The sequence below is a fragment of the Tigriopus californicus genome, chromosome 2 (genome assembly GCF_007210705.1).
Source record: "Tigriopus californicus strain San Diego chromosome 2, Tcal_SD_v2.1, whole genome shotgun sequence".
NCBI lineage: Eukaryota > Metazoa > Arthropoda > Copepoda > Harpacticoida > Harpacticidae > Tigriopus > Tigriopus californicus.
In genome coordinates this window covers 5,536,868-5,558,298 of record NC_081441.1, presented here as the reverse complement: position 1 = coordinate 5,558,298, position 21,431 = coordinate 5,536,868, and the positions used below count along the sequence as shown (strand labels likewise).

The following is a 21,431-nucleotide window of genomic DNA, read 5'->3' as shown; positions in this document are numbered from 1 at the left end:
AAATCTTCGCCAGTTTCTTATAAGAGCTATTTTAGAATTAAATCGTTGCAATTTTTTTCCCTATGAGATTTGGAATATCAGGCTAAAGCCGGTTTTCCTCGCCAATCTAGCTAGCTCTGGTCTTCGTTATCTCTTATTCTCGCGTTAGCGGTGTACTAATTCTGATGTGAATTACTGATGTACTTCCAGGTTGGCTTTATTGAGTACATTGTTCATCCCCTGTGGGAAACCTGGGCGGATTTGGTTCATCCTGACTCATCACATATCTTGGAAATGCTGGATTGCAACCGCCAATGGTATAGCTCGAAAATTCCCCATTCTCCCACCGATCCGTATCAGGTACGCCATCCATTTGTTTTCTTCACTTTTTGGCTGCCAAAGCTTCATGAATGTAAAGATGAATGCTCGAGATTGATTTACACCCTCCATAGTTGAGCCAATGACGCAGGGTTGCCAAACGCGTTTACGTCAAAGAGTTCATTTCTCTTTCCAGGATGAAATGCGCGAAGAGAGCAACGAGGAAGACGACGACGAGGGGGACGACGAGGAAGACGAGGATGGTGAGGGCGGAGACGATTCCACGAGTGGTGCCAATCGCACGAGTCCCACGAGTTCGGAGAATTCTTCATCTTCGGAAGGCGCGGATCACGTAGATGAGAGCGGAAACATTCGGTTCCACATCACCAAAGACAGTCCAGTCCATGAAACCCATGGTGCCAATGGGTTATGAGTCATGATAAACCTGTTGTTGTTGTTCTTCTTCTTCTTCTTCTTCTTGTTGTTCTTCTGCGCCAGCGATCCTCTTCTTCAAAGCAAAAGCGCACAAACCAATATCAAAAAGCTTGTTCGAGGTGTGAAAGGCCCTTGGGCCCTTCTCGCCTGCTCTTCTTCCCCCGAAATTGATTTCTTGAATGGAGAGAGATGACTGGCGTCTTTTACAAGCACTCCTCTTTCCGTGCGTGTGTGATGACTTCGGTGTGGAAAAATGGGTCCTCAATGATGATGATGATGATGATATTGATGACGGCCCGAAAAACTTGGACATGGCCAAATTAAATGTGATGTTGGGAATGTCTGTCAGGCCACACCCAATCATGATTATTAAAAACAGCAACAACAGCATAATGATAACAACAGAACAACTTGATAAACTTTGTACCTTCCATCCATCCATGTGAGCCCCTCCCTTCTTGTCCATCCCCTTTGACCTTTGATGTTCGACTTGTGTCAAGCCATCACTACTTTCTCGGTCTCTCACTATTACTACTACTACTACTACCACTTCTACTACTACTACTACTACTATTATGATTATTATTACTATCATTACTACTACTGCTACTACTATTGCTACTATTGTATGTATTTGGTCCTCGGCGAGGAAAGTACACTCGGTTAACCCACAAAAAAAAGCATCATAACTGTGATACTACTCTCATACGCCCAAAACCCAATGATTTGGAAAGCATTCAAGCCAATCCCCAAATGATTCAGAGTCAGTAGAGTTTTCAAGCCATTGATTGATTGATTGATTGATTGATAGGACATACGATGTCTTGCAATTTCTCTCGTTTTACTGCTCACTTCCTCTCAGATGTGAAGTAAAATCTACTCCGGGTTAAATGGAAAACAGTGGGATAATAATCTGTGTAGACCTCCCCTCCTCGTACCTTCCCTTCCCCTCTCTCAAACTTCCCTGACTGATGATCTTTCTACCGTAATAGGATATTGAAATATATATAAACCTGATCACCTTGAGTAAAGTATCTCTTTTACACCCACAAACAAGCTTTTCCTCAGGATTTAGTTCTTCTAAACCTATTCACAGATGAATATCGGAGTGCGACCTAAAGTTCAATGAGCTGACTTATGATCGTACATATATAAAGGAGGGGAGTGTATGGAAATGTGTTATGGTAATTGTTTATACACGAGATATTGCCAATGCATGGATAGAAAATTTAGTTGACAACCTTCTAGCAACAGTCAGGGCCTTCCTTTATAAATATAAAGATTATTAGGTTCGAAAAAAATCCATTGAAAAATAGCTGGGATAATAAAAAAATACATTTTGACCCTAAACAGTACGTCATGGTTCTTTTCTGGCTCAGGAGTTTGAGGGTCAAGGTCAAATTCAAAAAGATTTTAGCCCCACTTGTTGGTAGCTGACTGACTTTCCGAACTTACTACAAATTCTTCGACAACCTGGTAAAACATTTTTTTTTTAGCTCTGAACGCGGTGCAGCACGCTTCTTGTGGAGGTGAGCTAAGAAAACCATTCTTGATGATCCGATCTCTGACGAACAATGCGTCAAGCCAAAACCAATTTGATCTGATCTCTTTTAAATATCAAAACCTAGGTTCAATTATGAATCATGGTGGCCTTGGACCCAAAATTTGAGGGGGAAAGACCCTGGTATTGTTTGAAGACAATTGTGCCAAAGAATCGTAGTTTGCTATCACTTCGAAAGTCAGGGCATTCTCAGGAGATGGATGGCCAACCTTGACGCGGGCTCTATCGGTCGGACTTTAAAAAATCTCCAAACTGAAGGCAGTGCTGGCATGTACGCGTATTTGAGTTCGTCGCCATGGTTGTTTTTCCTTTGTCAGATTTTCTTTTTTCTTTCCTCCACTACGAGATGGGCTTTGTGAACTCCTGAACTTGACATCCGAGCATGTCAAGCCTGATGGTTCTATTCAAAGTGGTAAGCATGGCACAATAGCGGCACCATATGACCATGCGTGCGTGCATGATGGGTGGTTCTGCGACGACCCTTCTTTTGAAACGAGGACATACCAACGTCGAGTTCGTCGGTCGGTCGGTCGGTCGGTGGGGCTCCTGCTGAGCACTATCCGCGTCCCTGCGTGGTTCACTTTCCAGTCTATTAGTCTTGATTTCGAGACGCTTCCAATATACCAGCGCCTAATGCACACTGCAATGCTTGTTGGTTAGCTTCAGGAATCATGAGGTCCTTCTTTCATGATGTCGATGTCCCGAGCGCCTTGGTCCCTGCCCTCATGCCCTCATGCCAAGATTGCAGAATTGCGCACGTGCAAAAGGATAAAGCCGATCGATCTCAAGAAAGGAGTTCGACATCGAGGAGATCGAGGAGATCGCGAGTGAGGATAGAGGACAGACGCTTCCTTGGTGGTTGGTGGTTGGTGTGCTGCTTTACCGTCGGCATGTTCATGCTCTGGTTCATGACAGAAGAACAATGATCGACGAGGAATGCTCGAGGAGGTCTACTGGCCCGTCAGTGGGTGGAAGATTTGGTTTACCCTGTACAGACGGCCAAGGAGGGTGGAGTAAAGTGCGTCGAACACTCAACAACAGGTAGTTAGCAAGCAGTCATTACGAACTAACTAGCTATCCCAGATTGATTCTAAGCCCTCTCCCTCTCCCCGTGTTCTCAATGAATTGGATCACCAATGCCTTTTTGAGCCTCTTTTATTTGGGAGTGTTCGGTCCGGAATCTTCCGAGCAACATGCTCGTCTACTTGAACCGCCATCCAGAGCTTCCATGTGGAGGGTAAGAAAGGCTTCTTGATTCACTGTCAATGTCAATTATAGGTGTAGACAAAGAGAACAAACCCCAAAACGTTCCTCGTTCTATTCATAGTTTGTACCGTCTCCTAGTTAAATGGGAATATCTGACGGATCAGTCTGCATCAGTCGTTGACCTCTTTAAGCTTAGGCTTGAAAGCACCTTCGCTTTTCCAAACACAACAGGAGTAAAGTAGATCCTTTAGTGTTTAGGAATCTAGCCGACCCTGCCGGTCATTTGGCTAATTAGAAAATGGATTATTCTAATCCTTGGCAAGCAATCGTCTTGGCCTCTTCGCAGCTCTTAATATCTGCCTAAGAACATGCTGGCATGTCGGCGGCTCATTATGAGGATTCAATTTTGCGTGTTGGTAAAGATATTTCTGACGAGGCACCAGTCAGTTTTACAGCACCCACTTTTGAAACGGAAACTTGATACTACTGTATATACTGTACGTACATGAGGCAAGCGAATGTTGCTTTTTTGCTTCGAGGACGTTGTTCCATTCCTTCCCTGATTTGATTTATGGCCTTTTAGTTTTGAGGAAGGTCGGTCGCATGCATTTCGAGATCTTTCCAATGCTATCAACTATGTATGTACTATGTATATCATTGTGCCTTCGTATCTTCTTGTCGCCGTGGTCGTGGTATTGCAATGTCAGTCTGAATTTGTCTTCTTCACTCGCCCATCATTTCGTTTCCAGGTGGGATTTCCCAATCCCAGGGATGAAGATGACAACCAAGGCTATTGTGGAGGTTTCGGCGTTCAATACCACAAGAACAATGGGAAATGTGGCATTTGCGGGGACCGCTGGGACGACGAGCCACGTCAACATGAGGCTCCCCATGGGATCTTCGCCAACGGCTTGATCACCCGCCGCTACAAGCAGGGCTACATCATCCCCGTGGTAGTGGACGTGACAGCTAACCACAACGGACATTTCGAGTTCAAACTCTGTCCCAACGATAACATCTTCCGGGACCCGACTCAGGCTTGCTTCGACCAATTCCCACTGCGAACCTCGGAAGGATACAAGTATCCCATTTTTGGATCCGATGGGATCGGCTACCAACAATTGTATGTGGAACTGCCTCTGACCGTGACGTGTGAGCAATGCATCCTCCAATGGACCTACGTAGCCGGGAACAATTGGGGCACTTGCGACAATGGCACATCCGGCGTGGGCTGTGGACCCCAGGAGCATTTCCGCTCTTGCGCCGATATTCAAATCCAGCCTCGGCCTCTGTTGACGCAATTCCTCAAGCCCAATGGCGACTCCTCTTCGGTTGAGTTGAGCGCTAAAGACAACCTGGGCTTCGATCGCAACGTGTTCCCCGAGGATCAAGAGGCGGCCTTGAGACGGAAGAAGCTTTATCTCCAAACCATCTTGGCCAAAGTTAAGGAGATGATCCTGGTCACCGAGCAAAGTGAGTCCAAGAACGACCAAGACTTGGGCATGGAAAAGGGCTTAGAGAAAATGAGAGAGGAGGAACTGCAAGAAAAGATCTTTGCTCCCGCCAACGACCATCAAAACGACCTGGACTATGGTCCAGTGGACAATGATGCCGCCCATTGGGATGATGGCGATCCCAATCCGTGGTGGGCCAAGATCATTTCAAACAAGCACTAGGATGGATCATTTTTAATCTGTCAATTAATTGATTATTTATCTATTTATTCTTAACCATTGTTACTGGTCATTTCTTGTCGTGTGCCAAAGAAAGACCATGGAATATCTCATGTCGAATACCGACGTGTACTGTTATATGAAATGATGTGTGAGCATGTGTGTTTGTGCTGTTTTACCTTACGATGCATGTACTACGTGTGTGGAACGTTGAATGGAGCAAACGTCGCGCAGAAATCACTTAATCCCCATGTCAAATGATCCAATAATGATGGACAGTGAGCGGGAGCAAATACATTGCGTACGTACCCACAACAGCAAAGCTATTATATACTTGATACATCAGTCCACAGCCATCGTGTATCGATAGCAAACTGGTGATCCAATCGACCCCGATAACCCCCGTAGCTTGATCGTTGTGTCAGTCGTCTCCAATCTGACTCGTCCAAAGCAAATGAAAGCATGAGCGGGGCCATTGACCACGAATTCGACTTCGTCACGATCTCCAATGGCCGAGCCCTTGACCAAGTGAAATCATGGCGAAATCAGAACGACACTGGGGCGTTGATGGTGGAGGAGGAGGAGGAGGAGGAGGAGAAGAAAGAGGCGGTTCCGCCTCAGCCACTCAACAGAGGCCGCACTTGCCTCAAAGCCCTTTGCGGAGACACGTTCGAAGCAGTTTTTGGAACCATCCGTCGAATGGTGTGGGTGATGGCCGTCATCATTTGTTGCTTCTTCATGATCTCTCAGGTAAAATCAAGACGGAGGGAAAACGAGACAAAACAGGGGGATGAGAGGAAATTGCATAGGAACGGAACTGCATACAGGCTAGCCCACCATAAGTATTGGGACACGAGGAGTGTAATCCAGTACAAAGTGTGTTTTACAAAATAATTGAAAAGAACCCTTTCTGTGTAACGACCCCAGTAGATTCAACAAATTCCTTCTTCCCTTCCTAGCCAAAACGATCTTTAGTCTGTCTCACTTGTTTCATAGTTTCATCCGAGTCAGTCACGATACGTTCGTTGGCCAACCCGTTGACTTTTGATTCATTTCATGGATCAAGTTCTCCTCTATTGATCTCCCTCCCGCCTAGAGTATTTAGATAATGGGCCAGTACCCATGGGCCAGGAGCCATACTGAAGCAAGTAATTGACGCATTCTGATTTCCTAAGCGTCAACCAAAGCAAAAAGTTTCGAACTCTGTTACTTACAAAGAGACTCGCACTTCCAAATAGTGTCAAGATAGAAAAGGGTTATTTTTTCTCCGAAGGCGGGATTCGGACCCACGCCCTCTGGGGACCCATGTCGTGCCTCTATCGGTTACATTAGACCACTCTGCTACCATGGATATCAAGTGTTTCAGATATGTCTTCAAATGCCATTAGAAAAATAAGTTGGGATGTGTTGAGTCTCTTTATAGAAAAGGAGCATTCTTGTTGGACACAAAGCTAATTAGTGAAAGCCAAATCCGGTATATGGAAAAATAACTGAAAATGAGCCAGACCCGTTGATTAAAGTTGAGATCTCTCTCTCTGTCTCGCTCCTTGATAAGTAATTTTTTGCACTATTCTGTTTTCGTTGACTAGTCGGACCTTGGGTCATTGCACATTGAATAACGTGATAAATGGCCTAAATATCAATTCATCAAAGAAAGTAAGATCCACTAAACAATGTTCACTTCGGTATTCTTTCTGTTTGTTTGGCTAATCAAACGGTTAATCTACTTTTTTACATCTACGAAAGACTAAGGGCGGCTTTTCACTAGGCTCGAAAACCGAGACAGAATCCGGTTTGAGCACTCAAGTAGGACTAGTGCTAGGGCGAGTCCAGCAGAGGACTCGAGTCTTTCACTGAACTCAAGTAGAACAAAAAAAAGACACATACACCAAAAACTCACCCCAGCACTAGTCCTCAAACCGGATTCAATCTCGGTTTTTCATCCTAGTGTAAAGCCGCCCTTACTATATAATATCCATTTTGGTCACATCTCAACTTGGACGCTCAGAGCTCTAATAGGGGCAAGTGAGAATATCTTTTACCTCTAAGCCTCAACTGTGAAACTCAAACTAGAAATATACAACGAATTCAGCAGATTTTTGATCCAAATTGATCCACTACCCAAGTTCCCACTCCCAATAACTGAGAACCAGGCATTTTTTTGGCCTTACATTAGCTTGCATTTGAACCATTATGATGTTATAATGTATTAGTATTATCTATGCGTTTCAAAAAAGATGTCTGAATGCTTGGACAAGCTGTCCAATCCTCCAATTTCGACCCAAACCCGGATCATCATGCGAGAGGAAATGGACTACCCGGCGTTGACCATGTGCTACAAGAACTCGGACAATCAAGGCTATGATCCACTCATGTTTAAGCACTACAACATCACGCGCTACTGGCTTATGAATGATCAAACACAAGAGTCCGCGTGGCGAAACTTCCCTTGGGGCCAGATTCCCTTGAGCGAGGTGTGGGAAAACATCACGTATCCTGTGGTCGAGACCACGGAGGGTGTTCAGTATCAAGGACATCGGGATCACATCAAGTCTTACGTGATCAGTCTCAACAACGTCGGAGGTGAGACCATCATTCATAGATGACTCAATGGCAGTTCAGACAGATCCGTGTTTTAATTTGAATCCCCCCACCCGGATGCACGTAAATTGCAATCAATCAGAACCATTTGGAATAGCACAAACGTAAACATGAATTTGTTGCAAACGAAATATGATGACATCTCATTTGATGGGACACTAAAAACGAGAGAAGGCACAAATCCTCATTTCATCAGATGGATCTTTTAAGACTATCAGACACAGCTGAGTGAGGTTTGGTTGATTGATGTGGGTCAAGATGAAGACGTTATCGGTTGGATTTCTTTGTTCCTTTCTCTCCTCCATATCTCTCTATCAATCCTACAATTATTAGGATTAGGAGCTACTCAAATTGGCCTGAAGGCAAGTTGAAATGGCCTTCACTGCCCCTCACCATGAATTGCAAATCCATCCAAACTAAGATGCACTTTTGTCCATTGTAGGATTGGACTACAGCTACTCATTCTATCACGACCATGGTCGCTGCTACACGATACGGCCTCCCAAGAATGTGGACAAGCCTTTACCGGGCGAGAAATATGGCTACAAATTGTACTTCTTCCTTCAGCGAGCCAGCAATGACAGTAAATTATTCGACGGGGAATGGCAAGTCCACGTTCACGACGCGGATGAATGGTGGTCAGGTAATGAAGGGATGGTGAGCACATTCACCGAATGTATTCATCTCATGGGTTCATGTATGCACTCGAGTGGTCTGTCTGCCTTTTGGATGGTTGGATGTATGATCTCTCGCCCAATTTGACGTGCAATCAGTACATGTTCTTTGCAGAGAATTCCCTCCTTTCGTACAGTCACCAAGAGACTCTCTACGTCAAAACGGGTTACCGGGTGTTCATCCGGGTGTCAGAAAGTGTCTTCAACAGTCTGAATCGGCCTCAAGAGCGATGTGATGACATCGGAGGGACCAGCTACAATGAGGTATGTCTAGCCGTTTGATTAGCACTTACTAGAGAGCGGCTTTTTTTTCCTGAAAGCGATCCATTTCCTGTTCGATTCAAACATCGCAGTTGAGCGCGTTTTGCACTACTTTGTTGATTCGCTTAGTGACCTCAGAAGCTTCCTATTATGCATAGTTCAAACATTGAATTTGGATACAACAAGAGCACTTCCAAGCTCAATCTACATACTTGGAGGAAGTATGTCAGATTTTAAGAATTGGGCACAAAATAAAATTTGCTCATTCCCAACATTGATGAACGAACTTTGATTGCAGTGGAAATGTGCAGGAAATTCTAGTTTTCGACCAAGAACGAATACCACGTAGTAAAACAAGTACATTTGCTTGACTCATTTTAGAAACATTGAGAAATTTTCTGATTGACTAGAATTTTTTTGGGGGGGAGGACTCGAATTTTTACCAATAATTTCACACTTCCTTCCTTGTGACTTGCGAGTCTTTTTGGCAAATTGCAACATTTGGCGAAAATTATTTTAATTATTTTACCTTTCTTTTGTCGACATCACAAAAGCTTAACACGGTGGTTTAAATGCCTGATTAAGTTTCGAGAAAAATACCCAAACACACACTGGCATTTTTCTAGTTTTAAAAAAATAAGGAATAACTTTGGCATTTTTAGCATTATGTGATTCTTGCTCAGATCAAAAACTGATAGACCCTAAAAATATGTTTAAAAAAGCAAAAAAAACAAGTAAAAAAAATTGTCGAACTCTTCACTCGAAATTAGGAGTCCATTTGGTCATAACTCGAATAGAAATTACGGTATGGTGTATCAAGCTGCAACTGAATCATATCTGTTGAAGGGGTTATATTTCATCGGTCTTAGCTCCAAAACGCCCAACGAATTTTCTGATTCAAATTCTAGAACAATAATTTCCAGACCACAATGTTAAGATATATTTTACTTGCATAATTTCAATATAGCTAACTTTTTTGTTTTACTTCATTTCTTAGAACCCTCTAAATAAAGAGATTTTCGACATTTTCTTTTAAACCTTTTTCAAAAACACTCAGTTGAATACTCAGTGACCATATCAGAAAAATATCAGAGATGTCAGGCCTCCAAATGCAGTATTTATATTCAATTTCAACAAAGCTGTTAGGAAAAGCCTATTTTATAAGATTGCTGGTTGCCTGCATTTTCTTCAGAACTGAACTAAATACAAAATTAAAGGTAATTTTGATGTTAGAAAACAAATTTTGCTGAAAGGAGAACCGAAGTTTCATAAAGAATGGACTGATGTGCATGACTATTCGTCAGATTGTTTCCAAAACGCTTGTTTTTTTTTATACTCCAAAAATATTTCAGTTCTAGCAAAGGAATATTTTAATGATGCAAGCTCCCCAAAAAGTCAAAATATTTAAAGGAATTATTAAAAAGGCTACATATTTGAAATATACATGTGTTTAAAGCATTCAATTGACGGCTATTGAAAGTTCTCATTTCTTAAACATTTTCGATGAAACTTTCAAATAGCCTGGTGCAAAAGAGTTTTCTTAAGATAATTTTCACAGCACCATATTTTTCCGGACTTCTTAACCTCTCGTTGCTGGGAATGGAGTTGCCAGCAGATGGAGGCAAAGACGGAAAAAGTACACAATTTGTTTAACTTTTTATTCTGATGATGATATCTGATCGGCAAGCGAATTAGAGTTGGTAGATCTGGCTTGCCTTTGAATACAAGGTCAATCAGGAATTTTCATCAAAAACTTGTCCCAGTTTGACTTAAATTCCTTGAAATTGCAGTGCATTGAAACTTGTCGATGGCGACACATTGTGAGTCAGGACAGCATCCGGTGCAAAATGCCTTTCATGGACGTGGTAGGCTGGCCCGAATGTCAAACCCAGGACCAGGCCTTCACGGCCATCGAACAATATCGAAACTACCGCGACAAGAATGCCCGAGAACACTGCAAGAACTCTTGCCTCAAACATTGCCGCATCCGCATTCATTCCGCCCAAATCACCAAAGAGATGGAGAGCCGACCTGATCAGAGCTCGATCCACATCTACTACTCCTCAGGCATGATTCAGGTAATCAAGAATTCCAACTTATGGGTTACCCACTGCCCAGTGCCTACCCACTCCGCCATGCCAAGTTCGTCACATCCAGCTCATTTCCTGAATAAATCTACGTTTGTAACTAATTCATTGCCAATCTTCCTCTCGCCTTCAGGATTTGCACGAAGAGTGGGGCTACGACATGACCTTATTCATCGCAGACTTTGGCGGATCTTTGGGATTCCTTCTGGGTGTCTCCATATTGAGTGTGTTGGAAATCGTCGAGGGACTAATCATGGCCGCCTACAAAATGTGTCAAGATTGGAAAGAGACGAAAGAGCGACAAGCCTCCAGAGACGGCAAAGTCAAAGAGACGTATAGGACCACAGACGAAGCTGAGCTCTCCACCGACGACATGATTACCGTTCACTTGTAGTTGGTGGTTGAAAGCAGTAAGAGGCCTTTTACATTACTCATTTTTGTCATGTATTCATCATTGCCTGGTGGTGTCATCGAAGCATTCATGTGATGAACAATACACGCTATTCGGCGCTCACTTCGTTGACAATTTCTTTCATGACGACATTCGGGCGGCCCTCGGCCTCGTCGTCACTATCGCGGTCATCCGCCGGATGTTGGGCGGTTTTCCCGTCCGGCTTGGTTATGGCAATCTCGCCCGGTTTGTCTTGCTCGCCGAGAGAGGGCGGCTGGATCGATTGGAGAGCGGCCACTTTGCCCGCGTAGAAATCGTACACGAATTTGCACATGGCAGGCATATCCGAGATAACCAGAGGATTGGGAGCCGTCACATTGGCTTGACGTTTGGTTCGATAGACCTGCAAGCGTGATGGAGAATCATTTGGTTAGTACTTAGTTGTTGGTTAGAATGATATATAGCAGATTATATGTTCAATCGCGGAAACGACTTACCTCATTGGGACACAAATGAAGCTGCAAAGGCCGTTTGGTGAGGATATTGAACGCGGGTTGGAGCTCGAAACAGTTTTTGAACAAGTTAACCCTGGCAAACACGTACAAACCGTATCGCGCGCGGGACATGGCCACGACCAAACGGCGGACATCGCGCAAATGGCCCACGTTGTACGTTCTCACCAGTGAGAGCAAGATGTAATCGTTCTGTTGGCCCTGGAACTTGTCCACGGTCGTGATCTTGTGCGGCGTGCCCACCATGGGATTGTTCGAACACCGTGCATTCACTACATCCCGGATGAGATGCTTCTGACCATTGTACGTGGTCAAGATGGAGATCTTTTCAGCCGGATACCCAATCAAACGCATGTACATGAAGGTGGCCACCACGAACTCGGCCTCGGCCAAATTCTGGTAAAAGAAGGGACTGGGCTGCGATTCGCCCACTCCGTTGAAATCGGGCACATTGATCAACTGATAGTCGAAGGAGAAACCGCCATTGGCCGCCATGAACTCGTCCTGGTTGAGAACGTGGGACAAATTGCCGAGATTCTTGTAGCGCCAATTATAAAGGCTCGCAATGCTTGGACGCGCCCGACCTTGGGCGTCCAGATCGACCGTCGGCACGCCTAATCGGACCAGCCTTGTGAACATGGACTGCTCCATATTGGAGAACTTTTGAAAGGCCATATTTTTGATCACAGGGGGCAACTGATGGTGATCCCCGATCATGATCCAGCGTTTCAGTCGGTTATATCCGTCTTCGGGGTTTTGCAGGAGCAACGGAATGAACGTTTCGATTTCGAGGATTTGCGCCGCCTCCTCCATCAAGATATTGTCGAACTTGAAGCCCATGGAGGCCAGCTCTTTGCGTTTGAGGGCCGCATGCGTGCAAGTCATGGCCACGATCTTGGCCTCTTTAACCACGAGATAACGCGTCCGGTCCAGGCCACTGCGCAACAATTCGAAGGCTCGGAACTCTTCCAATTGAGTGAAGATATCCTGGATGTAGCGCCAGCAACTCTCGGCAATCAATCGGTCCTCGTCCAAAGATTTCTTCTTGAACAAAGGTTGGGGAGCCTTGTCAAAGAACTTGGAGAACGGGAACAACTGGGCCACGGTGTCGAGTTTCTGGGTTTCCTGAGCTGATACAGTCTTAAGCGCCGTTTCGTACTTTTCCCAACGGGACAAGATCTCGTAGAGGAAGAAATAGCCCGAGGTCTCGCAAGTATAGGCCACATCTCCACGCACGTCCAGGCTCTTCTGCAAGCGACTTACTTCGTCCAGGAGTTCTAACCGCTTAGCCAGCACATAATTCACCCGTCCATAGCGGCTAAAGTCCTTCTCCGTCTCCAATGCTTCTTCGCCATGACCGAGACGGAGCAAGTGGCGCTCATCCACGTCTAAGGACATGATCTTTTCGAAAAGCTGATTCAATGCCTGATTCGAGTGGGTCACGATGAGCGTGCGTTGATCCGGGAAGTTATGATAAATGTTCGAGATGATTTGAACCGCTACGTCGGTTTTGCCCGTACCCGGCGGTCCTACCACCATAGTCAGCCCCGGGTTCATTCCGGCTCGAATGGCTTCCACTTGGGTCGGGGTGAATGGGACGGAATTCTTCTTGGGATGGACCACGATAAAGGGCCCATTGGTTTGAGGTTGGAATGGCGTGACTTTGATACTGGGCTTGGCCTCCGAAGCCGTTTCTGAAGTGGTGCCCGGGTTGGTGGCCATTTCTTTGAACTCCAATTTGAAAGGGGGAACTAGTCGATCTTTGTCGTTGTCGTCCACGGTCACGTCGTAATTGGGAAAACTTTGCCGGAGATGATCAAAGCTGAGGAAGGTGTCGTTGAAGTTGAGAGACTTGATTTGGTTCTCCATTTGTCGGTAATGGGCCGCTCCCGGATCGCCATAGCCCAAGATGATGTCGTGAAGAAAATCGGGCACGACACACGATGTGTTCATGAGCTCTCGAATGGTCTCCAGCACCGCCTTGAAGTTGTTCTCTTTGGGCTTCCGCCGCATCAAGATATTAAAGGACTCGTACACGTCCTCACTTCCATTCGAAGTCTTCTCCATGTCTTGATGGTACTGATTGCAATCCAAGAGGATGCGATAGGTCCGGGATTCGCCAGGGAGATTCGGTCGTGGTTCGGGTCCTTCCTCGATGACACGCCCATTCTCGTCCAACATGCCTTCTACCTCACAGCCTCGCACATACATAAGGCCCACTTGTGGAATGAAGTCGTCAGTAAAATCCAGGGGCACAGGATGAGGCGAGATCTTGGGCCGAACGGTGACCAGGAAACACACGTCGTGTCGTCGAAGGTTTTCCCACTCGGCCTTGATATTGTCCTTGACACTCAAATTCACCGACACATCGGCTCGCACACGGGACGGTTGTTTCTCGCCAATGTTGGGTTTAGCCACTTCCACGATGGAGAACGACACAATGGGTTGGGCCATTCGAGCCCATCCGTTAAAGATGACGGTGGCATCCTCGGGTCGCCAGGGTTTCAATCGCGTGACAGCATCCTCGACGTCACCGCGGATCTCGTACGTGGACTCTAACTGAAACAGCTTGAAGTTTCGGAGCAAGTAGTCCTGCAAGGTCAGGAACTGCAAGTTGAGCTTGGGCAGAGCCAGGACGCCTTCACCGTTGTAGAACTCGCCTGGAACGATATTCTCGTCCCAAATCACCTCTTCCGTCGGGTAAAGAGGTAGCTCGTTTAAGGCCTGTAATTGAGAGTCCTTTCTCTCGTGTCGGAGAATCAACGCCTCTCTCAAGACGGCCTCGTCGAAATCCTTGAGATCCACCGTGCCCAACTCTGGGACCAGGCATAGAAATTCCGCAATCTTGTACAGAGTCTCCTTGGAGAGTGGGCCAAAATGCCGAGTCAAACTCTCCCGATCATCGATACTGGCCACCGTGGCCAAAGCAAACTTCCTCATCTCGGGATAGCGACTGAAAATCGCCTTTTGGAGCGACGTGATCTTATCGTAGTGCAGTTGCAGATTCTGTTTCTCGGTGAGTTGATCTCCGGTCTCGTTTGATATCTCGAACCGAGCGTAGAACTTGAGCTCATTCAGGAGCTGGGCGAATAATCGCCCCTCTTCGCGTTTGGCTAATGAGGACAACGAACATTTGGCCAAGACTTGCGAGTCGTCCAATAGAGTATCGAAAAACCGCCGGGTGGGCAACAAGGCCTCGAGATCAATGAGCAGCACCAGGAAATGTTCACAATATTCCACAGCCCATGGGTTGGCGTCTTTCTCTTGAATGGAGTCGAGAGTGGAGAGGAACCTTTGAATGAGTTTCCGGAGAAAGTGTCGATCGAATTCGTTCTTGGCTTTGGCCTCCTCAGATTCTTTGGCGTCTTTCTTCTGGAGGGCTTTCCAGTACTTTCGCCATTTGGGAATTCGCTTGAGCTCGAACTCGCGTCTTCGCTCCAATAACGAAGCCCACATGGGCAAGGACACGAGTTTCTGGACTTGAACCCGGATCAGGTCAATCTCCATGGACGTAAAGCAATGATCGAGGAACACCAAGACAAACTTTTGTTCTTGAAGAGTGACGTCCGACTTGTCTTCAAGACTGAGTTTTAGTACCTTTTCAAAGAAGCAGGTGAAATGCTCGGATTTAAGTTGAAATGAATTCCAAGCTGGAACTCGTTCGCGGAACTTCTCATTGATCATGAGGATCACAGACAGCACATGCTCGTTCGAGGCATCGAGACTGAAATTGGGCCACAGATAGTTCTCAAAATACTGACTGAACTCGAGCATCATGATGCGCTTGATGGAGAAATCCGTGCCCCTGAGATCGTTTGAGTACACATCCCTGATCACCTGGGGATCGAAATCTTTGTGCTTTTTCAAAGTGTGAGGGGCCCAATAAGAGTTGGCCAAGTCCGTGAGGCGATCTGCCTGGATCTGGTCCAAAGTCGGAGCAGAGCCTCGACTTTTGAACTTGGTTGAGGCTGATGGTTCATCTGAATTCTGATTGTGGGGTCGCCTCCGGTCGCCGGGTCGTCCATCGCGTGAATAGGGCGCAATGCGTCCTTCTCGGTTGTGAGGCAGGTGGGCTCGTTTCCTGAAATCGCCCCTCATGGCTGACTGCTGAAAGATATAAAGGAACAAATGACATGAACTTTGTTGGTTGGTTTAAGAGCTTTCCTTCAGCATGGAGTTTATTAGAGTGTTCGTGGGGCCTTGAAAGCCTTCTTGGTTCTCGAGTGAACTTAACAGGTTTTTCATCACAGACAGGTCCAAGTCGTCCGAGGTGACGTTTGATTCTTTCAACTGATCTTCGAGCGCCTCAAAATAGGCTCTCATGTCGTCTTCGTTTGCGTCGTGTTCTCGCTCTGATTCGCTGTCATCCGAATCGGAATGGTCGGTCGAGTCCAGATTCATTCCCAGTACCTTGTCTAGGGCGCTTTCAAACAAATTCGAATCAAAGGAAATGCCACCTTCGTTGGTTTTGGTACCTTGGGTCAATCGTGACCCTTCCACGCCCTTCATGTCCGAGGACTCTTGTAAAAAGTGCTCCAGATCTGAAATATTTGTCCCGTCGTTGCGAGATTTCGACAAGAACCTTTGAGCGAGAAGATCGTCGAGCACATTCGGATTGATATCAAGCCAATTGTCACTATCTGCCGGCTTTAGAGCAACGTCTTCAGGTTTCATGGGCGTGCTCGGGTCGAATGTCGCCAAGGCATGAGTGAATAAGGTGGAATAGAGTGGAGTATTTTCAAGCTCTATTTCATCACATGGGTGGTCTTGCCGATAGAAATCACGAGCTTTTCCCTTGAATTGTTCATATTCTTTGGATCCTGGCAAAAGCCCTTGAAAGTAGTCGAGTGAGTTTAAGGCTTTGAGGAACTTGTCAAAGGCAGGATCATTGGCACTACGATGAGATATATTCCGCTGGGTTGAAGTCATCACTTCTAGTCCTGCTGCCACCTTGAAACCATGGTACTTGGCTTTGAATTGAGCGTCCTCAGCACCGGGCAAAGTCCAGTCGGATTTCTTGTACGGAAAGATCTTCGATCCACTCAACATGGCATACAAACATCGGGGAATGCCCATCCCCACAGTCACGAGATCTTTTTCAGGTCCTTGAGGAAACCGTTCCATTTTCTGAATCATCCTCGAGTCTTGGGGATCGAGGTCATGCAATTTTTGAATGGCTGGGGAAATCAGCTGAGGGCTCTCACGCAGAACATGAGCAATGACTTTGGGCACCACCAAGTGACAGTAGTGCAACTCTGAGCTCCAGTCCCTCGGATAGGAGCCCAATCGCCGATCGATGCACTCTTGAACCTCGGGCGAGGCTCGAGTGATGTGACTGAAGGCCACAATCGTTTTCACGGCATCCCCTTCCCGAGGCACGCCACTCGGGAGAGGTGTCAGTGATGAGGGTCGATCTGAGATGGGTATCAGGTGAACTTGACCTTGGTAGAGGTAGACACGTTTCTCGGCCAAATCGGGTTCCTGGGCCCAAGAGGGCAGATGATCGGCCGCCTCAATCAAGAGGATCTCGCCATCTTCATCCAGAACCCGAATGACAATCGAGTCTGGGAGTTGGTAGGAGAGGTATTTCAGTAAACTGATGATGAACCACTCGTCCTCCACATTATCTCCCACGTAGACTTTGCCATAGAGATGCTCTTCTTGGACTGGTTTAAGGCGGAATGGTTCCATATGCCAGATGTATTTGTGAAGGAAGGGCTGGCACACTTTCAAGCACTCGGCCATCAAGGTTAGGCAGTCCTGGGACGGTTGAGTGGGGAAGATTTTATACTCGACAAAAGACATGGACACACGCTCCATGATGGGACTGGACTAAAAGAGAAATAAAGATTGACTTAATAGCACGGTACAGACATGGAAGATCTCTTCTTTCCATGAGGTTCTGGGCTCGCACCCAAGTGCTTTATGGTTTGTATTGACTGGCAATCCATGAACTAACAACATAGTGGCGGTACAATAACAATACAAAACGATCTCGGTTAGATCTCTTTCGTTCTCTAGTAGTTGTTCACTGAACACTTCGAAACGAGCGATTGTTCTTTCAGTGAGAGCGCATGCACAGGAAGGAAACACCCGACTCCCCTTCGTTCGAGTTCTCATGGAGAACCACAGCCTGACAAGGTTTCAAAGACATGAAAAAAAGAAGACGAAAAAGTATGCGGAGCGAGTTCCGGCTAAATGTGCGTTTTCGTCGGAGTCCGTCTTCGAAGCTATCAACATCCATCATCGTCGAGGCCATCCATTCTGTCTCGAGCCAAGAGGCAAGCCGAAAGGATGGATGCATGGATGAGAAGGACAGCAGTACGTGTGTGAGTGTGTGTGTTTGAGATGTCATGTCGTGAGCAATTCCCATCATAATCGACCGGGTTCAATGTAGGTGGCGTGCTCATCACCCCCACCAGCGCCGCCCGAAATCGAGCACAGACTCGAACCTCGACTGCGGTTATTGGTGGGAGGCGCCCCCACGGGTCGACTCAGTTTGGTGTTGCTCAGATTGGGATTGTGCTCCTCCAGGCTGTTGTTGGCATAGTGAAGCACCAAGTCCTTGAGCGAGCGGTATATGTTGTAGGGCTCAGCGAAGCCGTAGCCGCGTTCCCCGCGGAATATGATACAATGCGCGGGTTTACCATTGCACACGATGGAGAGGGCAAAGTTGCCCTCGCGAGACTTCCGAATGAGAAACGTGCCGTGAGGTTGACCAGCGAGCACGGCTTCGGCGTGTCGCCGGTCCAGCTCGATCATGAGCCACGTGGTGGGGTCGTCATGGGGCAGGGATTGGAGACTGGGCCGTCCAGCCGTATGTGGCTCCACATTGTCCAAGGCGGATTGCTCGAGCATGCGCGTGACCGTGTCCTCACTCTCGCCGTGCTTGAGGAGCCAGCCTTGGTGCTGTTGGCGTTGCTTGTACAGTTCGATAATCTCGGGCTTGAGGGAGTTCATCTCCCGCTCATAGTAGCGATTCTTCTGGTAAAATCGATCGAGCTCCTGGCGGAGCTTTTGGAGTTGTTCCTGATACTGGCGGAGCTTGGACTGGAGGATCTCAAAGTTATTCTCGAGCGACGTCTTTTCGTGCGGAAAGATCTTTTCTTGGGCGGCGGCGTGGAGCGCGATTTGCTCCTGGAACAGCGATATGGTGCCTTCAAAGGCCGACACGCCCTGCCGTCGGTCTTGAATGCTCTGGGCAGTGGATTGGTGATCGTCGTAGAACTTGTCATACTGACGCGAGCGCGTCAAGTAGGTCATATTGATGTCCTGGAGCTTTTGAGCCACGGCCAATGGGTCCAAGCCCTGCTCGACGCCTTCCTCCTGTCGACGGGACACGGGGAAAAGGAGCCGGGTGTCCAAGGCCGGATTGTATTCCTTGAGCGAGCGGTTCTGGTAGAACTCGACCAGTTCGAGCACCGACTGGAATTGAAAGGGCTCGCTAAAACCGTAACGCCCATCTTGGTGGCCTATCTTGACCAACTTGTTGGTGCCACCCTTGCGCAGGGTGAGCGTGTACTCCCCGCCCTTGGATGAGGCGTTCCGCACGAGGAACGTGCCGTCCACCGTGTCTTTGAGCTTCTCGTTGACCTCGTCGCGCGAGATGTCGCCCCAATACCAATCGGCCGTAGGCAGCGAGGGGCAACCCGGGCTCTGCAACGCGTTCGTCGGCAAGCCGCCCGCCGGGAAGAAGTCCCCATCCGAGCCCGGAGCCGTGGGTGGCAACGGGATGCCGGGCGGGGGAGTCATCTTCGAAGAAGGCACGGATTCGCCGTGCGTGCCAATCGCCCAGGGCCTACCCGGAGCTCCGGGCGCATGACCGGGGCGGACCGGGGCCGACCGACGCTCGAGGGCTGGAACTCACGCCGCAATTGACGGGTTCAGGCTGGCAGCGGCCAGGCCCACCCGGGGCCCATGGATCGAAAGGAAGATGTCCCCGAGTCCCTCAGTCTCAACGGAGGGTGGGTGGATCCTTAGTGCTGGACGCGGCGGTGGGCGGATGGTCGATGAGAGTCGGCAGACTCAGACGAGGGAAGGGAAGGGAGGGCTGGGAGGGTGTCAAAGCAATCTTCTCCTTTGGGTCATGTCTCTGGCCTTTTCTTGTGGCTCACTCGCTTGCCTTCAAAGTTTCTTCTTCCTTCTCTGGCTGTTGTGAAATGATATATAGTGTGCGATATGGTGTGTGCGTGTGATCGAGGACGGACGGACGGAGGCCAGCTACTCGAGTGCATGTCTAGCACTGGCCTCTGAGCGGAACTGAGACAGGGCAGATTGTTGTTGATGGTGGCTGGCTGAGTCGGCTGGGCAACTTAGATCTGCTCACATTATCCGATAGAATAGAGAGCTATCAAATCGGGTAGACGTTACGCATCCTAGGCTTCATGAAATGTGGAAAAAGGAACTACAAAATATTGTGTACCAAATCATGTTCATTATAAAAAGGCGTGGAGATCCTTACTTTAGAGGTCGTCCTAATATGAATTCCCTATTCCCCTATGAATTCTCTATTTGAATGGTCGTTATCCCTAGGTCAAAAGTGAGCAACGTCAAATCAGCAGAAAAATGTAGGGCTCAATCGTAGCAATAAATTACAGACCATGAAATTTCGCTCTTCAAGACCGTCCTCAAATCTGGTTGACTGTTAGGAACCTGCTCTTGAAATGACACTGGTTGGATGTGGGTTCGAATCCAGGGCCATGCAATACCTTTAATGATGTGTTTTTTTTATCCTTGCAACCGAGCTTCTGCAGGCTTGCGCTGCGGTCTAGGCGCCCCCAGGCTCTTGAAACCAAACAATTAGGGTAGGTTAGGTAGGGTTAGGATTGGATTGGATTGTGTCAACAGTGAATCTACTTCTTCAATCTTTGTTGTCGTTGGATATTCACCATAATATTACTTACCCTATTGGCTCTATTTGGCGTGCTTCCACTCAGATTCCAAAAAAGCAAAATACTTCACTTGATTTGCCAACGGAGTACATATGTATTTTAAATATGCTAGTAGCCCAGTACCCTTAACATAAAAAGATCAAGGTTTAATCTTTGGACATGATTCTGAGGAGTCTAACAACTAAAAACCAACGCATCAAGTTCAAAGGCTTTGAATAATTAGGAAACATGGACCATTTCACAGACTGAAGAAAAAAACCTGGCCATTTTGGTACCACCTCGACTTGATTGTCAGCATCCAAAGCTAGTGAAATCTGTCCACTTGGCCACATGGGAAAATTGAAGTCTATTAATAGTAGACTAGATTTTCGTCTCTCTTAACACAAGCGCTCAAGGACTAGCGTCGATATCTGTCCGGCTAGGCCAGCGGCAGGAGTGACTCGAAAGGTTTAGGTAGGCCAACTCCAGGGTCCGCTATTGTCATTCAAACCAACAAAAACTAAACCCTAGAAGAGCCCCTTGGCCTAAGATCAGCTCAAAATGATGCCTTAGATGTTAAATTGGTATTGAATTTGCCGGACCAAGATGGCCGCTTTGACTGTCTGTCCTGGATTAGCATGCCATCCAGCCACCCTACTTTCCTCCGTCTAGATCATAACAAACCCACGCAACCTGCCCACACACACTCGCTCTTTAATGAGGATGCCACACCGTCAACTCTCGTCCGTCCGTTCGTCCGTTCGGTTCTTCAGGTTCACCTCCTAATTGATCTATCTGGCCTCCCGCCACTCCCATTCCCCAACGACTGGCTGGGACCTATTGGGGTGGGTGGATTGACTGGA

At 47.1% G+C, this 21,431-nt stretch overlaps 6 protein-coding genes across 9 annotated transcripts in view; 3 read left to right on the top strand and 3 right to left on the bottom strand.

Annotated features, from left to right (window-relative positions):
- LOC131893670 (cAMP-specific 3',5'-cyclic phosphodiesterase-like) overlaps positions 1-895 on the top strand; it is a 49,668-nt gene extending 48,773 nt beyond the window's left edge. For all 4 annotated transcript variants that reach the window (XM_059243774.1, XM_059243776.1, XM_059243777.1 and 1 more), the window contains 2 exons: positions 190-339; positions 494-895. In XM_059243774.1, the coding sequence (XP_059099757.1) occupies positions 190-339; positions 494-730 (387 nt within the window). In that variant the 3' untranslated portion in view covers positions 731-895. The remainder of the gene's footprint in view (positions 1-189; positions 340-493) is intronic.
- Positions 896-3,131: 2,236 nt separating this feature from the next.
- On the top strand, positions 3,132-5,190 carry LOC131893674 (uncharacterized). The gene is made up of 2 exons (XM_059243782.1): positions 3,132-3,530; positions 4,249-5,190. The coding sequence occupies exons 1-2, from the start codon at positions 3,414-3,416 to the stop codon at positions 5,173-5,175; spliced, it is 1,044 nt and encodes a 347-aa protein (XP_059099765.1). The 5' UTR covers positions 3,132-3,413; the 3' UTR covers positions 5,176-5,190.
- A 438-nt stretch (positions 5,191-5,628) lies between these two features.
- On the top strand, positions 5,629-11,309 carry LOC131893672 (acid-sensing ion channel 4-A-like). The gene is made up of 6 exons (XM_059243780.1): positions 5,629-5,922; positions 7,410-7,755; positions 8,216-8,416; positions 8,563-8,711; positions 10,499-10,786; positions 10,929-11,309. The coding sequence occupies exons 1-6, from the start codon at positions 5,635-5,637 to the stop codon at positions 11,187-11,189; spliced, it is 1,533 nt and encodes a 510-aa protein (XP_059099763.1). The 5' UTR covers positions 5,629-5,634; the 3' UTR covers positions 11,190-11,309.
- On the bottom strand, positions 11,216-15,796 carry LOC131893668 (RNA helicase aquarius-like). Its single transcript, XM_059243773.1, has 2 exons — positions 11,684-15,796; positions 11,216-11,589 (listed from the first exon to the last, which is right to left on the bottom strand). The coding sequence occupies exons 1-2, from the start codon at positions 15,794-15,796 to the stop codon at positions 11,296-11,298; spliced, it is 4,407 nt and encodes a 1,468-aa protein (XP_059099756.1). The 3' UTR covers positions 11,216-11,295.
- A 9-nt stretch (positions 15,797-15,805) lies between these two features.
- LOC131893671 (protein ecdysoneless homolog) lies at positions 15,806-17,525 on the bottom strand. The gene has a single exon (XM_059243779.1). The coding sequence runs from the start codon at positions 17,516-17,518 to the stop codon at positions 15,851-15,853; it is 1,668 nt and encodes a 555-aa protein (XP_059099762.1). The 5' UTR covers positions 17,519-17,525; the 3' UTR covers positions 15,806-15,850.
- A 5-nt stretch (positions 17,526-17,530) lies between these two features.
- LOC131893673 (phosphatidylinositol 3-kinase regulatory subunit gamma-like) lies at positions 17,531-19,862 on the bottom strand. The gene has a single exon (XM_059243781.1). It carries the CDS (start codon positions 19,448-19,450, stop codon positions 18,071-18,073), a length of 1,380 nt encoding a protein of 459 aa, XP_059099764.1. The 5' UTR covers positions 19,451-19,862; the 3' UTR covers positions 17,531-18,070.
- Between the last annotated feature and the right edge of the window lie 1,569 nt (positions 19,863-21,431).